Source organism: Colius striatus, chromosome 8 (assembly GCF_028858725.1).
Source record: "Colius striatus isolate bColStr4 chromosome 8, bColStr4.1.hap1, whole genome shotgun sequence".
In the NCBI taxonomy this organism is placed as follows: domain Eukaryota; kingdom Metazoa; phylum Chordata; class Aves; order Coliiformes; family Coliidae; genus Colius; species Colius striatus.
This window is the reverse complement of record NC_084766.1, coordinates 26,514,068-26,532,421: the sequence shown is the minus strand read 5'-3', so window position 1 is coordinate 26,532,421 and position 18,354 is coordinate 26,514,068. Positions and strand designations below refer to the sequence as shown.

Here is an 18,354-nt window from a genome sequence, read left to right as displayed (position 1 = left end):
TCTGTACTGAAAAGCAAGTCCCTAGTAGGTCACTTGCAGGGTTTTGCCACGGGAAAAGCATTTTCTGTGGCAAACACCTGGTGCCAGGGCGATGGGTGAGGCTGGAGGGCAGTGCTGAGGCAGTGTTGATCTGAGCTCTGACGCAGGCAAGTCATCCAGGGCAGCCTTTCAAACACATGGGGACACCCTCACTTTTGGGGGACTGGGCATTGAATGGCTGTTGTGGCAGAGGTGCTGAAATTGGCCTGAGAGGAATGCACCCTTCTGCAGAATTACTGAGCATGTTTCCAAGACTGCACACCCAAAACTGTGGGAGAGGTGGGAAGGACGAGGGTGTCAGCCACCTGTCAGGACCTTGTCAAGATCCTGACTGACACGCGTGCTGCGTGAGAAATGGCACTGGGGGAGGGTTACTGTGATGACTGGTGGGAGGGAATTTCAGCTCCAGCCTTCATTCAGGTAGCAGCACAGGGCCTCTGCCAAGCCGGAGGGGCTCCGGTACCTCAGTGTCCCTGACGTCCCCTCCTCGTTTACTTTGCAGGTGATGAAGTTCGAAGCTACATCTCGGGGCCACCTGGGCCCCCTGGGCCACGGGGACCCCCAGGACCCAAAGGAGACAGCGGCTTGGTGGCCGGGTCCCTGTCATCGTTGTACCACGGGTTACGGGCTTCTGAGAGCTCGCACGGAGGGTCGCTTGGTGCTGAGGGATCCCACGGGGGCTCTCTGGGCACAGGCAGCTCCTATGGCAGCTCCATGAGCAGCATGTCGTCCTACAGTGCCTCCGTGAGCAGCGATGGCGCTTACGAGGCCTCCCTGGGCAGCGAGGGCTCTCTGGCTGGGCTGCTGGCAGAGGATGGGTTGCTCAGGTCAGCGGCTTCCAGCAGATCCCACGGCAGCTCCGTCGCTGGCTCCCTGGACTACAACGAGCTGGCCCTGCGTGTGTCAGAGAGCCTACAGAGTGAGTGGGATGCCTGCCTGTGCCCCCCTCCCACCCACAGCTCCTACCCTGGTGCCTGCTGGCACCCTGGTCGCTCCCCTCACCCTTCCTGCTGCTCGCAGCTCCCGCATACCCTCCTGCCTCAGCATCCGGCCCCGGGGTTCCCAGAGCTGCTTTCAAACGACACCTTTGATTCCTCAGGCCAAGGTATTCTCCGGGACCTGATGTCTTACACTGCACAGGGACCCGCAGGTCCCCCAGGCCCTCCTGGTCCCCCTGGCATCAGCAGGGTCTTTGCAGCTTATGGCAATGTCACCCAGGACCTCATGGACTTCTTTAGAAGTAAGTGACATTGACTTGGTGTTTCTGGCTCACACATATGAGATCTCTCCACCCTCTTGTAGACTTAGTAATACTTTTATCTGTGTGTGCTGTAGAAATACTTCTAGGAAACTCATCCCAAACCCTGAAAGCCACTGTGCTTCCCCTGTGGCCCTTTTGAACATGGCTGAGCTGGCACACATAGAGCAACCTGAGACAGCTGCTCGACCTGTTCTCAAGTTGCCCTGCCTGAACCTGGGCCAGCACCAGCCCTGCTGGCAGCCAGATGCCCAGAGAGGGTGGCACAGCAGAGCTGTGGAAATGAGATCCCAGCCTGCCCCCAGCACTTTGTTCAAAACATCTTTGAAGAACTTGCTCTCAGTCTGTGTAATCCCATCTGACCTCGAGAAATGTCCTTCCAGTGGGACTCACAGCTTCTCTAACTGAGCACAGAGCTCTTTGCAGGTGCTTTGTCCCACTCATTCATCCCCTCCTTCATTTCCCTCTCCAGTGCATGGTACCATCCAGGGGCCTCCCGGTGCAAAGGGGGAGAGGGGTTATCCTGGACCCAAAGGTAAGGCTTGACATCCCATCCCCTGGAGCCCTTTAAGCCCCAGGAGGCAGTGCTGTGCCCACAGAGCTGGGCCAGGGCTGCTCAGGGGCTCAGCCTCCCCACAGCAGAGGTGGCACCTCAGGCATCTCAGCACAAAGATGGGCCTGATTTGCTCTTCCTCCCCCTGGCCCGTCCCTGTGCCTGGGCTGTCACACTCCAGGGCAAACTTGGTCTTGTCATTCCTTCAGGTGACCCTGGACCCATGGGCCCACCAGGCCGCCAAGGGCACAGAGGCCCGAAGGGAGAGAAGGGCGAGAAAGGTACAAACACACACAGTGCCTGGGCAGTGGGGCGGGCCCGTGGGGAGGGGGCAGGCAGTGGCCCATTGCTGGGCACTGCTGCAGAACCCACACCCACCCATGGCTTTTGCTTGTTTAGAGTCTTTTGTCCTTTTTTACCCCACGTGAACTTTTCCAATAACCTTCCTTTTGACCTTCCTGTCCCCAGGTGAACAAGTGTATGTTGGCAGAAGAAAAAGAAGAAGCGTTGGGGTTTAAGGAAAGAGGGAGCTCAGTTCTGCACTGGGCAGCATTCCCAGCAGCCTCTAGAGAATTAGCATGAATCTTCCTTGCCTTAACCCTAAAACATCCTTGCCCATCAGCTAACCACTTAGACTCGATAGTTCAGTGTTGCTGCTGAGATTTGAATGGCTCTTGTGGGTGCCCAGCATGGCCCTAGCGTGGGTATTTGCTCCCGTTGCTGATGTTTGGCTTTGTGCTGCTGACTTGCTCCCAGGCTTTGGGCTGACACAGGCCCCGTCTCAGCCAGTCCAGGCTGCTTCTGTTACTCCCAGCTATGTAAAAATGTAGGTTAACAACCAGCCAACTATCCACAAAAAGAAAAGACAAACCATGAAAACAAGACTTTCAGCAATCAAGTTTGGAACAAAAGAAACCCGTGCCTAAGCTTGCTCACTGCACTGGCCTTTGTGTCTGCATGCTCTGCTGTGCCAGCCCCAAGCAGGAGGAGCTGGTGGTGCTGGGGGTGTGCTGGGCTGTGCTCCAGGGGCCCTGGGAAGGACACACTGCACTGGGGGAGCAAGCTTTAGGCTCTGCCTCACCCCTGTGCTGTGTGCCTAACCTACCTGACAGCTCCCCACAGAGCTCTCAGAGCCCTGGGCTCAGCACCCACGCTCACCCCACCCTGTGCCATGCTTTGGGAATTGATGCCCTGCCAGCCCGATGCTTCCAGGATGCTCTGGCACTCCCCCTGCGCTGACCTCCCCACCCAGGGGGCTCAGGGCAGGGGGCACAGCACCAGCCCATGCTCTGCCCTGCCCCTTTATAGCAGCACAGCGAGACCCAGCGTGCAGAGGGGCTGAACTGAAGCACTTTGGAAAGTAACCTCTTGACCTTTGGAGACATATTTTTGTATTGTTTTCTGTTTTTTTAAACATTGGGGGGAATAATTTGTAATGTAAACAGCCCCATTAAAGTGTGTTTTTCACCCCGAGCTCATCAGCTGAGTGCTGCAGCCTCCCCTGGCCTCGGGCAGCTGCCCCATGGGGTGGGGGTGGCCGTGCTGGGTCCCAGCCCTGCTCTGGGACCTGAGCAGATGCTGAGCGGCAGCAGCTCGGGTGTCAGCAGTTTCCACTCACCAGCAGCAGGAGCCTCTGCACCTTGTCCCAGGGTGCTACAGCCGTCATGTTCCTCCTTGCAGTGCAGCAGGACTCACAGCTTCCGTGTTTCAGTGCTGAGGGGAGCCCTGAGCCAGCTCCTCGCACAGGCCCTGGTCATGGTCACTACCTGTATGACCACACACACCCCTACACCCCCCTGCTTTGGCCAGGTATTGGCCAAAGCAGGTCAGTGGCTCATTTTTATAGCAAAGAAACTTACTTGAAGAGTTTATTTTCGGTCCATGTCCAGTTTTGGTGGTGTTCCTGTATTCCTGCTTAGGAGAGTTTAGATGAAAGGCCTCTGAACCAGGTCAGCTTTGGGAGTTGTCGTGGTTTAGGCCCATCAGGGAACAAAGACCACGATTAGCCTCAAGTACCGAAGAGGCTGAGAATTGCTCAAGGGCAGGGAGGGCTTAATTGCCGCTTAAGGTTCAGGACAAAACGGACCAGACTACTCGGTTTGGGGAAGAAAAAAAAAAAAAGTAAATAATTTAATGCAACATCAACTAAAACATACCCACAAAAACCCAAAACATAACCAAAACGAAACAACACAGAGGAATACGTCAATGAAGAGTCCAACCAGCCTTTTTAAGAACACCTTCCCGCCACACCTCCCCTCTTCCCGGGCTCAGAGCCCTGATCCCGGGGTTTTTACCTTGCCCCTCCCTGAACGGTTCGGAGGGGCAGGCAGTGGGGGTCTCAGTCAGTCTGCTCCCAATAGCTTCTGCCGTTCGTCCCTCCTCAGGACGGGCCAACTCCACACCAGTCCTCCCTGCGAGTCCGTGGGGTAGCTCACACACATGGCAGCCCTGCACGGGCTGCTCCGACGTGCACCCATTCCAAAGGCTGCAGCTCCTCTCTGCCTCTCGTGTGGGGCTGCTCTGCGGCGTGCAGGCTCTCCAACACGGCCTGGGCCATGGCCGTCTCCCCACACAGTCCCCCGCCCGTCCGGGCTCACTCACATGGAGCTGCTGGTGGCTCTCAGTCCTGCCACGGATCTCCACAGGTTTCAGGGGCACAGCTTGCATTCTCGCCACGGCCTGCAGAAGGGTCTCCGGTCTACTGCTCCTCCTTCCTTCCTCCTCTGGCTGAAGGGTCCGCGTGGTCGCCTCCATCTTGTATCCCTCTTACACCTCCTGACTCGCATTTCAAATTCCCGTCCCCTAAATAGTGATCGCAGAGGCGCCAGATTGGCCCAGCCGGGCCGGAGGTGGGTCTGAACCCAGGAGCCGGGGGAGGGTCCGCAAACTCTTTACCGGGTCTTCACTGCAACCCGCTCCCCCTGTTACTAAGCCAAAAGCTGCTCCTTGCTAAACCAGAACAGGAGTGCAGCACCTGGCAGGGTTTGCCAATGAAGCCTGTGTCCTTCTGGGTGATTCGTACTCCACACCTGGCTCTGCTGAGATGAGACATTTCCTTTTAATTCTCTTAAAAACAACAACAAACTGCTTGTGTTGGCACATGTAAGGGCAGCAGTTGCATTTCCATGCCTGAAGCCATCCCTGAACTCCCTCAGGATCCCCATCCTGTGCATGCGGGTTGTGTCAGGAGCAGCGCTGGGCAGCTGAGAGCAGCCTGAGGCACTGCAGCCCTTCACCCTTTCCTTTGCTCCTCAACCCAGCACCCAGCCCACGGCCCTCAGCCCAGTGTCCTCCTGCCAAGCAGCGGCACCTCAGCCCTCTGCCTGCTCCTGAGGGGCAAGGGCAGCTCTCAGAGGGGAGACCTGGGAGCTGGGGGACAGAAACAGGAGCTGCTACAACCTCAAATTGAATTCCTCCTGACAGGGCAGAGCAGGCCTTGAAAACAGCATCCTTAACCCTGCCCTCCAGCCCCGGGCTGTTCCTGTCAGGCAGACACAGGTTGCACAACAAGTACTTCTTACATTCAGCTATGTAACAAATTCAAAGTTGTCCCATTCACTCAACCATCATTTGTATTTCATGCAAGTTTTCCACCAAGAAAACAAGAAGCCATCTCAGCAAACTGTGATTTTATTGTATTTACAGCAGAATTATTACAATATTCTACAGAAAGCCATGAAATCAAATTCCTTTTAAAAACAAGACAAACCCCCTGTGGTGTGGCTGCTACTGCAAGTTCATGTCCACAAGCTGTGCATACAGAGACCCGTAGCCAATCACTCATCCATCTTGTGATTTTTGGTTGCTTTCTGTAAGGCAAGGACAACTCAGGTTGCAGTTAACACAGACCATTCAATGGCCTGCTGGGAGGAGGCTGGAGATGCCTCAGATGTGTATGTTTCATCACAGAAGCCCACTGTGCCTGGCTTTCTAACAGAAAACAGGGTGTGACGGTCCAACGTGACACATTCACTGCGTGTTCCTTCTAGCTCCTGTTCTTCACACCAGTTTAGGATTGATACGCTAAGAGAGAGGCTTTACTACCCAGCTCAGTAAGTGTGGAAGAGATTTTGTAAAACTAGAGCATATTTGGGCTCAGCTTCTCCCTTCTGGTTTCAGTGCAGTGGAAGCACATGAGCATGAGCTGGTTTTGAGCGAGTTGTTATTAAGAGGTGGTGTCCTTTCTCTGGCACCAAATGCCCTAATGGCAGCAGCACAGAAGCAGCTACAGAAATGAAGTATGAGGACTGAGGTGAGACAAGGGGGATGGAGAAAAACTGAAAGCTCTGCAAGCACCACAGAGAAACACTGTACGGTTTCTTTTGTTCTCTCCATCCTTTCATCCATTCTCATCTTTTGTAAATCTGAGAGAGAACAGAGCATCCTGGCCTTGCCTGTGCCCAAGGAAGGTTGATTCTGTCTGACTTTGTTTTGTGTCTGCTGGGAAGCTGGCAGAAGCCTGGGAATGGGAGATGTGCATGGACACATCAATGGAAGGCAGTTTCTGAGATGCAGAAGCACAGATTTTGAGCTAAAATGGCCACATTGTAAATGCTAATACAAAAGCAAGTTATCTCCCTAGTGCCCATCCTAAACACTCCTCCTGCCCTTTCCTCCAAAGACTGTCCTCAAAATCTCACCCCACTTCCCCATGGCAGATTAACCAAAAAGCAGTTCAGTGGAAGCAACTAGCACTGAGCTTATTTGCCCATCAATCTGTGCCCTGGTTTTTCAGCAGCCCTAGGAGCTGCAGCACTGAAAATCAGGCTAACTAAAAGCAGACTGAAGTGCCTGAATTTAAAAATCCTTATTCAAACCTCTCCTGTACCAAAGCATCCTTGAAATGCTTGCAAGACAGGTACTGCTACAGGTGGAGAGTCAAACCTCCTTTGTGATACTGTGTCCATGAAAGACATTGTGGTGTGATGACAGTAATGACATCACTGCTTTGCTCTGTCACTGCTTGGCTCTGTCTTAGTTCAGGTGCCAAGTTTTCTATTTACTAAGAAAAAAAGATGAGTAGCATGGAGTTCTAATAAAGTCCTCTGGGACAGAATATTTGAAAGCCACGTGATTGATTAGACAGTGATTATCCATTAATGTAATTTTAAAAGGATATTGTCTGAAAAAAAGGAGTATCAGTATCTTAAAAGTGCCGTGAAAAGTCTCTGGAGTAAAGAGCACTGTCAGGAAGGTGCCACCAGCCCTGACTTGGGACTCAGGCATCAATGCCGTTAAAGGTTTTCCTTTAGAAGGTATTAATGAACCAGGATCTATCTAATTGCTCACAGGAATAACCACCTCAATATCGTACCTTTCCACGTCATACGTGGTTCCCACGGAGTCAGCAGAGCTTGGGAACAGAAACAAATCTGTTCTGTGGCACTGGGAGAGGGACAGATGCTGGAGTATTTCCCCTTCGCCAAAGTAAACAGCAAAGTTGTCCCAGGATGTCAGAAGGCTGAGGGCTGGGACAGGCCCCTCCCCAGGCAGCCCCGCTCAGCAACGTGCACAACTTATTCCAGGTGCAGAATCTTGTAAGGAGGAGGCAGCAAGACCCACTCCCCCCAGGTCTGGTTGGCTCAGGAACTGCCTCAGCTATCAGCAGTGGGGAGAGCAGAGGACTACACAAACCAGCTGAGCTCTGGTAACTGTTGGGATGAGTTGAGGCACTGGCTCCTGCAGACACCAGGCCTGATCCCAGGGAACCTGGCTTAGCAGGTACCAAAATCTGCTCTGAGAGCTCAAGGAGGAGTTGTGAGGTCTGAATCTGTTGGAAGCCTGTAGGCAGGGGTTTTGCAAGGATCAGCTGTAAACACAAGAGGATGAGACACACACTGCCCTGCAGCTCCTGCATTTTATCACCTTGGTTTGCTCTCCTGTGCACTCTGTGGAGTAAACCACAAAGGTGAGCAAATGCCAAGCTGTGGTCATCATCTGAAGGGCACAGGGGGAAATGAGATGTGCCAAGCAGTAAGAAAGTACATTGTTTTGGCCAAGAAAACCACAGCTACCGGCTCTGGAGAAGGAGCTTCTGACATTTACTAAAGGGAGGCGAGAGGTGACAGTGCAGAGGTTGGATTTGGTATCTCAGATCTCTTCCAGGCCTACGCGAGACTAAATTCATTTTAATCGAATTTTATGGCATTGATATAATATTTGACACCTCTTTCACGTTCTGCAGTACTTACAACCAATTTTATCAGCCTAAACGTGTAAGTATCCAAGCTAGTTCCTGTTATTCCCCAGAAATACACATCTTTTCAGGCTTGGTAACAACTCTGAGCACAGCTGAGGAGGCTGCAGCTGCTTCACAGTGCTCCACGGCCACAGGCCTGAGCCAGCACCCACTGAGGCTGTGGTTCCTGTGCTCCTTCCCTCCCTCCCTCCACCACACAACTCAAGTTACTTACTTGCACAATTCATAGTGAGATCAGATCCTAAGGGCTCACGTGAAAATGCTCTTCAAACAAAAGATTGGAAAGATTTGGCCAGAGGTAACCAGCGTGCCAATATAATCAGCAAGTTATCACTGAAACTGCTACAAAGGGACGGAGAAGTTCAATGTTCCCCTCTGAGGATTTAACGTGGATGAAGGTAGAGATGATCCAGGAGAAATCTGCCTTCCCTGATTGACTTAGCAGGTACCTGAGCAAAGCACGGAGCCTACAGCATACGGAACTGCAAACAAACCCTGCTCAATACAGACACGAAGATTATTGAATGCTATTTTAGTTAACAGCCAATTTAGGTTGGTGGAGCTTAGAAGGTAAAAAGGCTTCAGAGACATTTTTCACCCTACCAAATAAACCATTCAAAGAACTTTGCATTTAGCAACAGATCAGGAGCTAGGGATATGGTGTGTGAATTGACAACAGTACACAATACACACTGATATCATAAACCACCAGAAATTAAGGCTAGCTATTAAAGTAATTATGCTACCAAAAGTTACAAAACTTAAATTAAAACATGCATCTTTCAATTTATTTATTTCTTAAACTGTGCTGCTAATTAAGCATCTCCATCGAGAAGATATCAGCTCAATATCCAAGGATTTCAGCAGCCAAGACTTCAGCCACATCCGATTAAAGTCCCGTGTTAACCCATGAGCTCGTTCACGTGCATCAACACTGTTCCCATGAAACGAGCACCCCGTAACGGCCGTCAGCGGCACGTACGGTGCAAAGTGAGCGAAACAAAACGGTTGCAGCCGATACCCAAAGAGACTCGAAAAGTCAGGCCTCACAAACCAGAAAGCAAAGACTATTTTTACACTTGGAACTCCAGCATACCAAAGCACAGCTTGTAATACCGTCTTGATGTGACTCGCACTCTGACCACAAAAGGAGTGCGGTAAAAGTGACCTAACACCGTTGCATCGCTCTCTCAGCTCTATGAGAAGCAAATAACTTACAGCACACCTACCACCTGGAAAAATAAAACCTGCCTATGTTAGTCATGTGGCAACACAAAAGCAAAAACCCAGCTTCATGTAGTTTGTCTATATATTTAACTTAAATCTTTCTATAAAATAAAATGACTAAAAAAAGAACAAATCCAATCATCTGACACTTCTAATCACACCAGACTTTAGCCATGGATATTTATAAATATGACCACCCACCTCCACTTTCCTGACGGAGTTTAAACAAACAGGCTTTGGTAAGAACAGAAAAATGGCTCTACCCATGGCAGGTACAGTTAGAGAAACCACGTGCACTTTGCACACCGCTTCCTACTAAATACATTCTACAGTTCTTCACTTTGTAGAACTGGCCACCTGCACTAGGCTAAGGAAAAGAATAAACTGTGCATTTCAAAGTTAGCATTTCTTTCACCTTTACATATTTTAGTGCAAAATATTTCAGGGTGAGGATTTACAACAAAAATGGCAGTAGCAGCAAGAAATCTTCTGGTCTGTACAGTAACCACAACGCTAAGGAGTTTTGTTTGTTTTTTAAATGACAAAACACTATCCTGTTGCCAGGATCAGCATCTCCAAGTGTTTCAGGCACTGTGTTCATGAAACTAGCACCCCATTTCGTTATGGAACTGAGGGACAAAACGTGTCCTGGAGATCAGCTCAGCTTGATTTACGCCAGAGGTTTCTTTTAAAAGAAGTTGCAAAGGCTTTTGCTTTGCCCAATGGTGTTGAAACAAAAGAGTTTGTTTTTCTGACTGTTGGAGTGTTCTGAGTAATCAGTTTCAGTCTTTTGCCATGAAGACACCGCTCAACATTATAAAACGTTGAACCTCTCCCGGCAGTTGTGGGATTCTCTCATGGAGAAATCGGACCCTTAGAAACACAGTAGCAGAACCAATATTACACCGCTGCAATGTTCACATGAGAAACCAACTTTTTGTGATCAGAAAAGAGTAGAATTAATATTTTAGGCTTAAAGTCCAACCCACAGATAATACACTTTTGGAGACTGAGATAAAACCCCCACTTATGCTTGAAACATCTGAAGGACGTGACGTTACCGTTATACACCAACGCCTTTGTTCTTTGCTTCCATTCAGAGAAGTAAAGACATGGATCATGCCACTGATTGTCTCCACTGAGCACGAGAAGAGTGAGGTCCTCAGATGTGCGGCGCAGGTCAGGTCAGGTCAGACGATGAGGATGGAGAATTCCAAATATGGAAAAAGCCTGCAGCAGTTCCCAGAGTTATGAGCCAGTGGAGTGAAGGCTGGGGATTGGGTAGAACTTGGAAATCCGGCTTTGTGTGGAAGGGTTAAGGCATTCAGATTCTCCAGTCATTTTAAAGAAAACTTCCTGTTCCTGCAGTTTTCTGGCAAATTCTTCTTCCAGCGTCTAAAACCAAAATCCGATTGTCAGAGGATTACAAGCCAAAGAACAAGAAACCTCTTGTAGTGGTCAAGATTGTCTGATACAACATCACACCCCAAACAAACTATCCCCCCAAAATGATGAAATGGCAAGATAATCAAGCTGCAGCAAGCCAAGAACATCAACGTGCCTATAGGATGCTCTGAACTGTGCAAAGGTCTAGTGCTTTCCATCTCAAAGTAAAATATGACCCCCCCCCCCAACCACTCTCTATCTGTTACCTGAGCTCTTGATGTTGTAGTAACCCAGTGGCCTCTCAAATACATTCCTAAACCCAGAGTTGTCTCCAGCTGAGAAGTTTCTCATGCAAACACACACACGTGTGCTGCACGGGGGAGCACGGCAGGAGCCTGAGCAAGCACCAGCCTGGCTCGCTGGACATGCCCTGAGCTCAGCTCTGCACCTATTTTTTTCACCACCTTTTGTTTTCAGTGACCCACACCAGTTTTCTACAGGAGCTTGATTCTCCTCTCCATGACGCTCTTTGTGTTGTCAGTATTTGCTAGCTCCAGCTCTCGATTATATTCTGATTCACAAACTGCTTCAATTTACCTTTTTTCTTGGTCTCAATTTCTCTCTCCATTCCTTCAGCTCCTGGCTGTGCTCTTCATCCAGCTCCTTCAGTTTCTGAGTCTCATGCTCAACCAGGAGATGGCATTTTTCATTCTGGAAACAAGATAAAGATAAATCGCGTGTAAAACTTAATTCAGATTAGGCAACTCGACACTTGTACAGCGACATATGTTGTCCTAATTCTTTCTAATTAGCTTATTCTGTGTAAATAGTGACGTGAATAATGACAAGATAAAAGTATGTTACGAGGCTGCATTATCAAAAGCTGCTCTTGCCATCAGAGTCAATTGAGATAAGAAATACTTGTAAATCCAAACATGCTCTTGAGTATCGTTAAGGCAGCAGCTGCCAGTGTTACTGAAACCTGTGTTTCACTGCCTCATAATGCTTCTCAAGGTCATACAACACTTCTGCTTTCTAAAGGCAAAGCTTTGTGTAATTATTTAAGATCAATTACATTAAAAAGGAGGTTGTTTTTTGGAAAGATTTCAACTCTTGTTAGCCTCAGCTCCTTGGCACCAAATGGGGCTTAGAGAGAAACACACTTGCAGAAGCAGCCTATAAAGAGGAAAAGGATAATCAAAGCAGACACCAGCTTCACACTTCTCAGTACATAGCACCGCCTTAACTTTCAGAGGACTTTGGAAGCACAGCGGGGAAAAAAAAAACCCAAAGTATCTGGCAAAATCAGATCTTTGATTTTTAAGAGCAGTTGGCAATGGCAGTCTCTAAACTCTCTGCTCTTGTGTCCCAGTCCCAACCAGGCCTGATGCAGAAGACAGAACTGCAGGAACAAAAATGGCAAGCACTTGGCCAGGCCTGAGTGCAGCTTGGGGTCAGTTTTTTTGAGGTGGAGCTCAAGAGTAGCCCTAATCTGCTCAATTTTACTTGAGCTGAAACTCCCAGGCGACTCCCACGGTACTTGGGGATTTACTGGGGCATATTAGTGGCACAGGCAGGGATTGTTTGCACAGGACATTAGAAAGTGAGTAGAAGTAGCTCCATTGGTGGCTGGAAGATTTCTCTACACAGAGGTTATCAGCAGGTGATCAGCAGCTTTAAAACTGCCTGGTCCCTGAAACAGGGAGAAGCTGATTTAACAGAAAAGGAGACCTAGCCTGTGGTATACAGCAGCAACTTACACAAAATGCATGCCAAAAGAGACAAAATAGAGCTCCTTATCAGAGGAAGGGAATTCCTCTTAAGTACATTCCAGCAGTTGAGGTACAAATGGCAGCCTGCACTTGGTAAAAACCACCTTGTTCCATGTACTGCTATAAATGCCTTGTGGGGAATGCCTGGTGCTACTTGCCTTTGCTCTGATTAATGACATGGCAGCAAAATCGAGTTAAAAGGAAATGTTGTCTACAGAAAATAGCACTGGAAGCTTGGTAGATATTCTAGGAATGATCATCTGCTTCTGGTTCATGCTTGTCTTGCATTTAGAATGATCTCTCATTAACTGATGTGTAAGTACATCAGTTGGTTCAGCAGGACTCTGCTGGCCTTTGAACGCACAGTTGAAAAAACCCTCCATCGATGAGCAAACATGAAGGAAAAGGTGTTTCTGCTTTGCCTGCGTCTGGTATTAACCTCGGTCTTCCCACTGAATGTTCATTTCATATCATCTGTTTCTAACCTGTAACTGATGCAGCTCTCTGATGTTTGCTTCACACTGCAGCTGAAGGTCCCGCATCTGGTTCTCGTGTTTCTGATGCTGAGCCAGTCTCTCATTCTTCTGTCTCTTTTCTTCTTGAACAGCAAACTAAGATCAAAAATAAAGAGACAGTTTATATTGTGCCTCTAGGAACAACAGCTCATGAGTCAAAAATCTGTCTGTAACAGAACAAACACATCCAGCATAACTGAGGAGAATGGGTTTAACAGATTTCAACAGTAATTCTTACAAAGGGAATGCCCTCACAGTTCTGTCCATCCTTCTGTTTCCCTGCCTTAACATGTAGTTCATTTCACTTCCAGGCTCCTGCATATCTCTCCCTCTGAAGCTCAGTGACACCACAGTGTTGGTACAAGTGCTGGTTAAGGCTGGTGCCACACTGCTACGGGAGACTTTTACAGATCTTTCTTCCTTCCAGTGGGCACCAGATGAAACTGTGAGCTTTGGGACTTCTGTGCATCAGTAGAAAGCAAACCTCTAAACCTCTTCACAACATTCCCTTTTAAAGAATGGGTGAATGCCTATAGTTGTAGTTTACTCAAAAAAAATGAGTACTCTTAAAAATATTTCACAGACTCACAGAGCAGTTGGGGTTGGAAGGGACCTGCAAAGATTAATCCCCTGCTCAAAGCAAGGTCACCTAGAGCAGGTGGCACAGGACTGTGTCCAGTTGGATTCTGAGTATCTCCACAACCTCTCAGGGCAACCTGTTCCAGTGTCTGATCATCTTCACGCTGAAAAAGGGTGTTTTAACTTGGATTTTCTGTATTTGAACATGCCCATTGCTTCTCATCCTGTCACCAGGTACCATTGAGCAGAGTCTGGCTCCACCTGCTTCCTTCCCTCACATGTGTAAGACTCCTGAGCTCTATCTCCTCCAGGCTGAAGCATCCCAGCTATGAAGCATCTCCTCCTATGACAAGACCCACCAGTCCCTCGGTCATCTACCTTTGTGGGACTCGCTCCAGTAAATCCATGTTGTCTTGCACTGGGAAGCCCAGGACTGGACCCAGTGTTCCAGATGGGTCTCACCAGTGCAGAGGGGAAGGTCAGGACTTCTCTCCCAGCACATCAACCCAGTTTTGTACCATCTGTGAACTTGGTGAGAGTGTCCTCTCCTCCATCCTCACATCTACATCACATTAGGCATTTACACTATTCAGACTGGTTTGAATTAGTTACCTGCTTAATTTTTTCACGATCTTGGTCTGGAGAGGCTAATGAATTGATTCTTAAGCTCTTCTTAAACATAGCCATCCGAGTCTTTGCTTCGCTCCGCTGGATTTTAGGCAGCCTTGCTCTTTCCTGGGTTTGCTTGTTCTTTAACTCCTCGATAAGGCGCTGATTATATCTCTGCATTTGTTCTGTTTCCTGAAATGTTAACCACATGGAAACATTACAGAGTAACTGTTACATCAGAATATTTGCATCTCATTTCATCAGTAAGCATCACATTGGAGTCAGCTTCTTTCCACGGAAGCCAGTCCCAGTTGTGGAGGGTGAATCTGTTGCAAAAGTTGGTGAAAGCAACAGCTGTGATGGGGGTGAACCAAACCATTCAGAAACAGAAACAGGCCTTCAGTGGAGGCTGCTCATGCTCCAGTCACCAGGATCTTATAACATCTCTCTATTGAGTTTAGACCTTCAAAAATTGAACTATTCTGTTCAGCAGATTCTATGAAAAAACCCAAAATAATGCCTTGTGGAAGGTAAATGTTGTCTTCTGGGCTTTTACAGCATTTAGCTATGAAAAGACAGCTGTCAGCTACTTGCCCAAGAGCTAATCCAGTTCATTCTGCTCATTTGATTCCAGGATGATTTATTAATGAGCAGATTTATTTCAAGACAAGTGAAACTGGTTTCGGTGTACAAGCAGAATTTGGTATTTTTAACAGAAAAGGTTGATGTTGTGGTTGGGGCTTTTTAAAAAAAAGTATGAAAAATATGATCAGTTGAACATACCAAGTTACTGAAGTAAGATGATTAGGACTCTCTAATTTCAAGAGAACATATCCAGCTTCAAATTAGGTGTGTGGTCTTGCCTGTGCAGGCAAACAGCTACCAGCAGAGATCATAAAACTACTCGATAAAACCCCTAGGTATTATAATACACAAAAGAACGTGTCCAAGCCAACACTAACTTTTTCATGCCTCTTAAGCAGCTGGTGTCTCTGCATGAAGTACTGATCTTTGAGTTGCTGTTTGAGGAGCTGATGTTTCTCTTGTAGATGTCGTTCTTCCAGCTCCCAGATCGCAGCTTCCCGAGCTGGAAGAAAGAGGAAGGCTGGTTCAGGAAGTGCAACACAACAACGCTTTCTAGTCTACCTGCTAGAGTACGTTTACAAGTGACCTGACAAGTGCATTTTAAGAACAATGCTCTTCCACTGCAAGATGTTGTTATTACAGTTCTAGATTAGTCATGAAGTTCTTTGATTTCATAAATCTAAGACAGACTATGGGTTTATTAGAATACAACAGCAATGTTTGTTTAAAAGACAGACTCTAACGCTGGATACCTCTCATGAGCTGCTGTTTGTTGTTGAGGCAATCCCGTTCAATAGTGGCTAGTTCTGTCTTCTGCTGCTGAATTATTTTCTTCAGAGATGCATCCAGTTCTTGTTGCTGTTTCTGCACAAATTCCTGCTCCTGGTAAAAGCCAACAGAAGTAAATTAAACTGTGTTCCTCTAACCACATTCCATGTTGATGACACTCCTGGTTCTCTCAGCGTTAGCTATATATGAAAACAAAGCTGTCTGAAAAGCTGAGCTAACACACCCCAGATAAAAGATGTCTAATTTTCTGTGTTTTAATGTTTAAGTAATACCTTCAGAAATAAGACCAAAGGCAACAAACTAACCAGCAATCTGCAGTTCATTCCCTCACTTGCCTCTCCTCAAAACGGGGTGCAGGTTCAGAGCTAGCAGAGACAAGTGCTTAATGTAAAGCTGATCTCATCAAGGGTTAATTATTAACGGATGGAAGGCAATTAAAGTGTGTCTGCTTATTTTCCTTTGGATGTCTAGTTAAAGCCTATTTGTTTACACAGTTGGGTTTCAGATTTGTGTCTCAGGCTGGAGTGGTTTTAGCTTGTTATGAACACTCAGATACTGCAGTTGGGAGCTCTGCACGACTGCTGTCAAGACACCCAACAGTTTTTGCAGGAACTGCGTTCTGCAGGACTTGTTATTTGTCACACCAGAGCTGAGCCGGCTCCTTGCACACATTTGCCACCTGCCTGATGCAGCCTTCATGTCACCATTCCCCTGGGTGACTCACTCTGTTGCATCACATCATGAAAAGCAGGCAGTAGCAAGAACATCCCCCCTCACACCCCCCAAGACCACACTGTTGCTTTTCTTCTTTGCAACTACTCAAAAAAAAAACCCCAACCCCCCCAACCCAAACATCCAGCAACATGCAGGCATGCACACACACCCCCTTTAAGAATAAAAAAATTAAAGCAGATGCTTCTACCATGATATAAAGGTCAAAAGAAAGGATGATGGCAGTGCTCTGTCAGAGCCAAGGTGAGCAGCTGAGGCATTGCTGTTGTACACAATAAAGCAGTGTTAAAGATGGTCTGCTGGAAGGGAGGTGGGGTGAGGCAGGAAAAAACCCACCAGTACTGGGCTCCAGAGGATCAGCAGAAGGGTCTCCTGTGCTATGGGATTTTATTCTTTTACTGAGCTTATGCTACTTGCTAAGAGAGTTGTCAGTAACACACAGAATTAAATGTTCATGGAAAGTACTTTTATCGTGACCAGGATGATCCTGGTTTTCATCTTCACTCAAAGTTCTTAGTAGATGAGGCTTTTATCTCTCCCAGTGGACAGCAGACCTACACTAAGTAAGGTAAGAGAAAACCAGAGGTGGAGTAAGCTGAGTGTGACAGACCTGAGGGTATAAAAAGAACTGGAAGGCCAGCCAGAAATACCTATTCAAATATACAGACTGATGAAAAACACTGTTTGTTTCCCTTTCTAGACTAAAAGGACACGAAAACTGCAAGTTTGTTATTCTGAGGGTGCAGACACACGCAGTGTTTAATTTGCCAGGTCTTTTTTGATTTGGAGGGAGTCAGGGAAAAGCTATTCAACTGCAGTCATGGCCAAAAAGCAGTTATGCTTGAGCTTTTCTCAATTGTTTGAGTGTCATTGCTGCTTTCTCTACATGGTAGATCTTCAGAAGTTTTATAATTGTAAGCACTATGAGATAAACCAGGAAATCTCAGAAAACACTGTGACCTTTCCACTTCCCACATCTACTCAAGCATCAGACACAATAAAGGTCATGGACTTTTACTGAGGAGCGTGTTGGGTGGTTAAAAGGCAGACAGTGTGAGACAGTCCACCTTCTCAAAATCACCACATGGTTTTGCCCACTAAGTAACTTAAAATAAACTCAGGTGTCTTTAAAATACATGGTTTCACTGCACACACAGCACACAAGTCACACGTTGTTTCTCACATGTGCTGAACAAATAATAAACAGCAGGGCTCAGCATTACATTGCATTTGTGGGAAACTTCATCATCTTGCCCTGAGTTAACAACTACTGCAATCTGGATCTTTTTACTGCAAAGAGTTCAGAGTTACATAAATTTGTGCTAACTAGAGTTTGGAGACAGCAGTGACATTGATCAGCACGTATGAGGAGAAGGAGAAGAGAAAACACACATCTGGAAAATTAGGGAAATAAAACTCGTCGTTGTTTTGCATTTAAAGACTTACATCCTGCATTTGTGCGTTGAAAAGTGTACATGAAGACAACTGAAAAGACTGAATCATAACCTGAGCAACGCCCTGTGGGACACAATGTACTTTCTATGTCACAATACAGTAAAATATATTTCTGTTCTTAAAAGAAAAGAAGAAATGAGATCAGCTGTACGTTAGTAATAAGCATTTATACATCAAGTATAATCACACAACAGTAGTCACTGCCAGAAGTTCGAGATATTCTAAAACTAAAGATCTGCACCTTGCCTAGTGCTTCTCATTCCAAGTAAGGATCTCCCACCTTTAAAACTGTCTCTTTCACCTCTCCTCAACAAATTGAAACCAGCGAAGGAAACAAAGTCACTATGAACTCTATGAAAATTTAGGTTTTTAATTGTTTCCTTAAAAAGTTCAGAGACATGAGGCCTTGGGATGGGGAAGAGTGCTGCATCTCAACCCCACTCCAGCCTGGGAAACCCCCTCCTTCATTAAACACATAGTGGAACAAAGTTGCAGTTATTTTCTATCAGGTCACTCACATAAACATTTAGTCTTTACGTTACTCAATCCAAACCTGCGCTGTTGTGGTGCAAACTCCCTCCTTACAAGCAGTGGCTGTGCAAATTCACTCCTTACAAGCAGTGGCCATCACAAAGCTAATATTTTTCTACTAG

At 47.3% G+C, this 18,354-nt stretch overlaps 2 protein-coding genes across 3 annotated transcripts in view; one reads left to right on the top strand and one right to left on the bottom strand.

Moving 5' to 3' along the window:
• COL17A1 (collagen type XVII alpha 1 chain) overlaps positions 1 to 2,368 on the top strand; it is a 36,130-nt gene extending 33,762 nt beyond the window's left edge. The window contains exons 52-56 of the mRNA XM_062001534.1: positions 542 to 958; positions 1,139 to 1,279; positions 1,770 to 1,832; positions 2,060 to 2,131; positions 2,319 to 2,368. Of these exons, the coding sequence (XP_061857518.1) occupies positions 542 to 958; positions 1,139 to 1,279; positions 1,770 to 1,832; positions 2,060 to 2,131; positions 2,319 to 2,368 (743 nt within the window). The remainder of the gene's footprint in view (positions 1 to 541; positions 959 to 1,138; positions 1,280 to 1,769; positions 1,833 to 2,059; positions 2,132 to 2,318) is intronic.
• Positions 2,369 to 5,467: 3,099 nt separating this feature from the next.
• SLK (STE20 like kinase) overlaps positions 5,468 to 18,354 on the bottom strand; it is a 52,388-nt gene continuing 39,501 nt past the window's right edge. For both annotated transcript variants that reach the window (XM_062001804.1, XM_062001805.1), the window contains exons 13-18: positions 15,478 to 15,607; positions 15,103 to 15,227; positions 14,144 to 14,332; positions 12,923 to 13,048; positions 11,263 to 11,376; positions 5,468 to 10,674 (exon numbers count right to left, since the gene is read on the bottom strand). In XM_062001804.1, the coding sequence (XP_061857788.1) occupies positions 10,528 to 10,674; positions 11,263 to 11,376; positions 12,923 to 13,048; positions 14,144 to 14,332; positions 15,103 to 15,227; positions 15,478 to 15,607 (831 nt within the window). In that variant the 3' untranslated portion in view covers positions 5,468 to 10,527. The remainder of the gene's footprint in view (positions 10,675 to 11,262; positions 11,377 to 12,922; positions 13,049 to 14,143; positions 14,333 to 15,102; positions 15,228 to 15,477; positions 15,608 to 18,354) is intronic.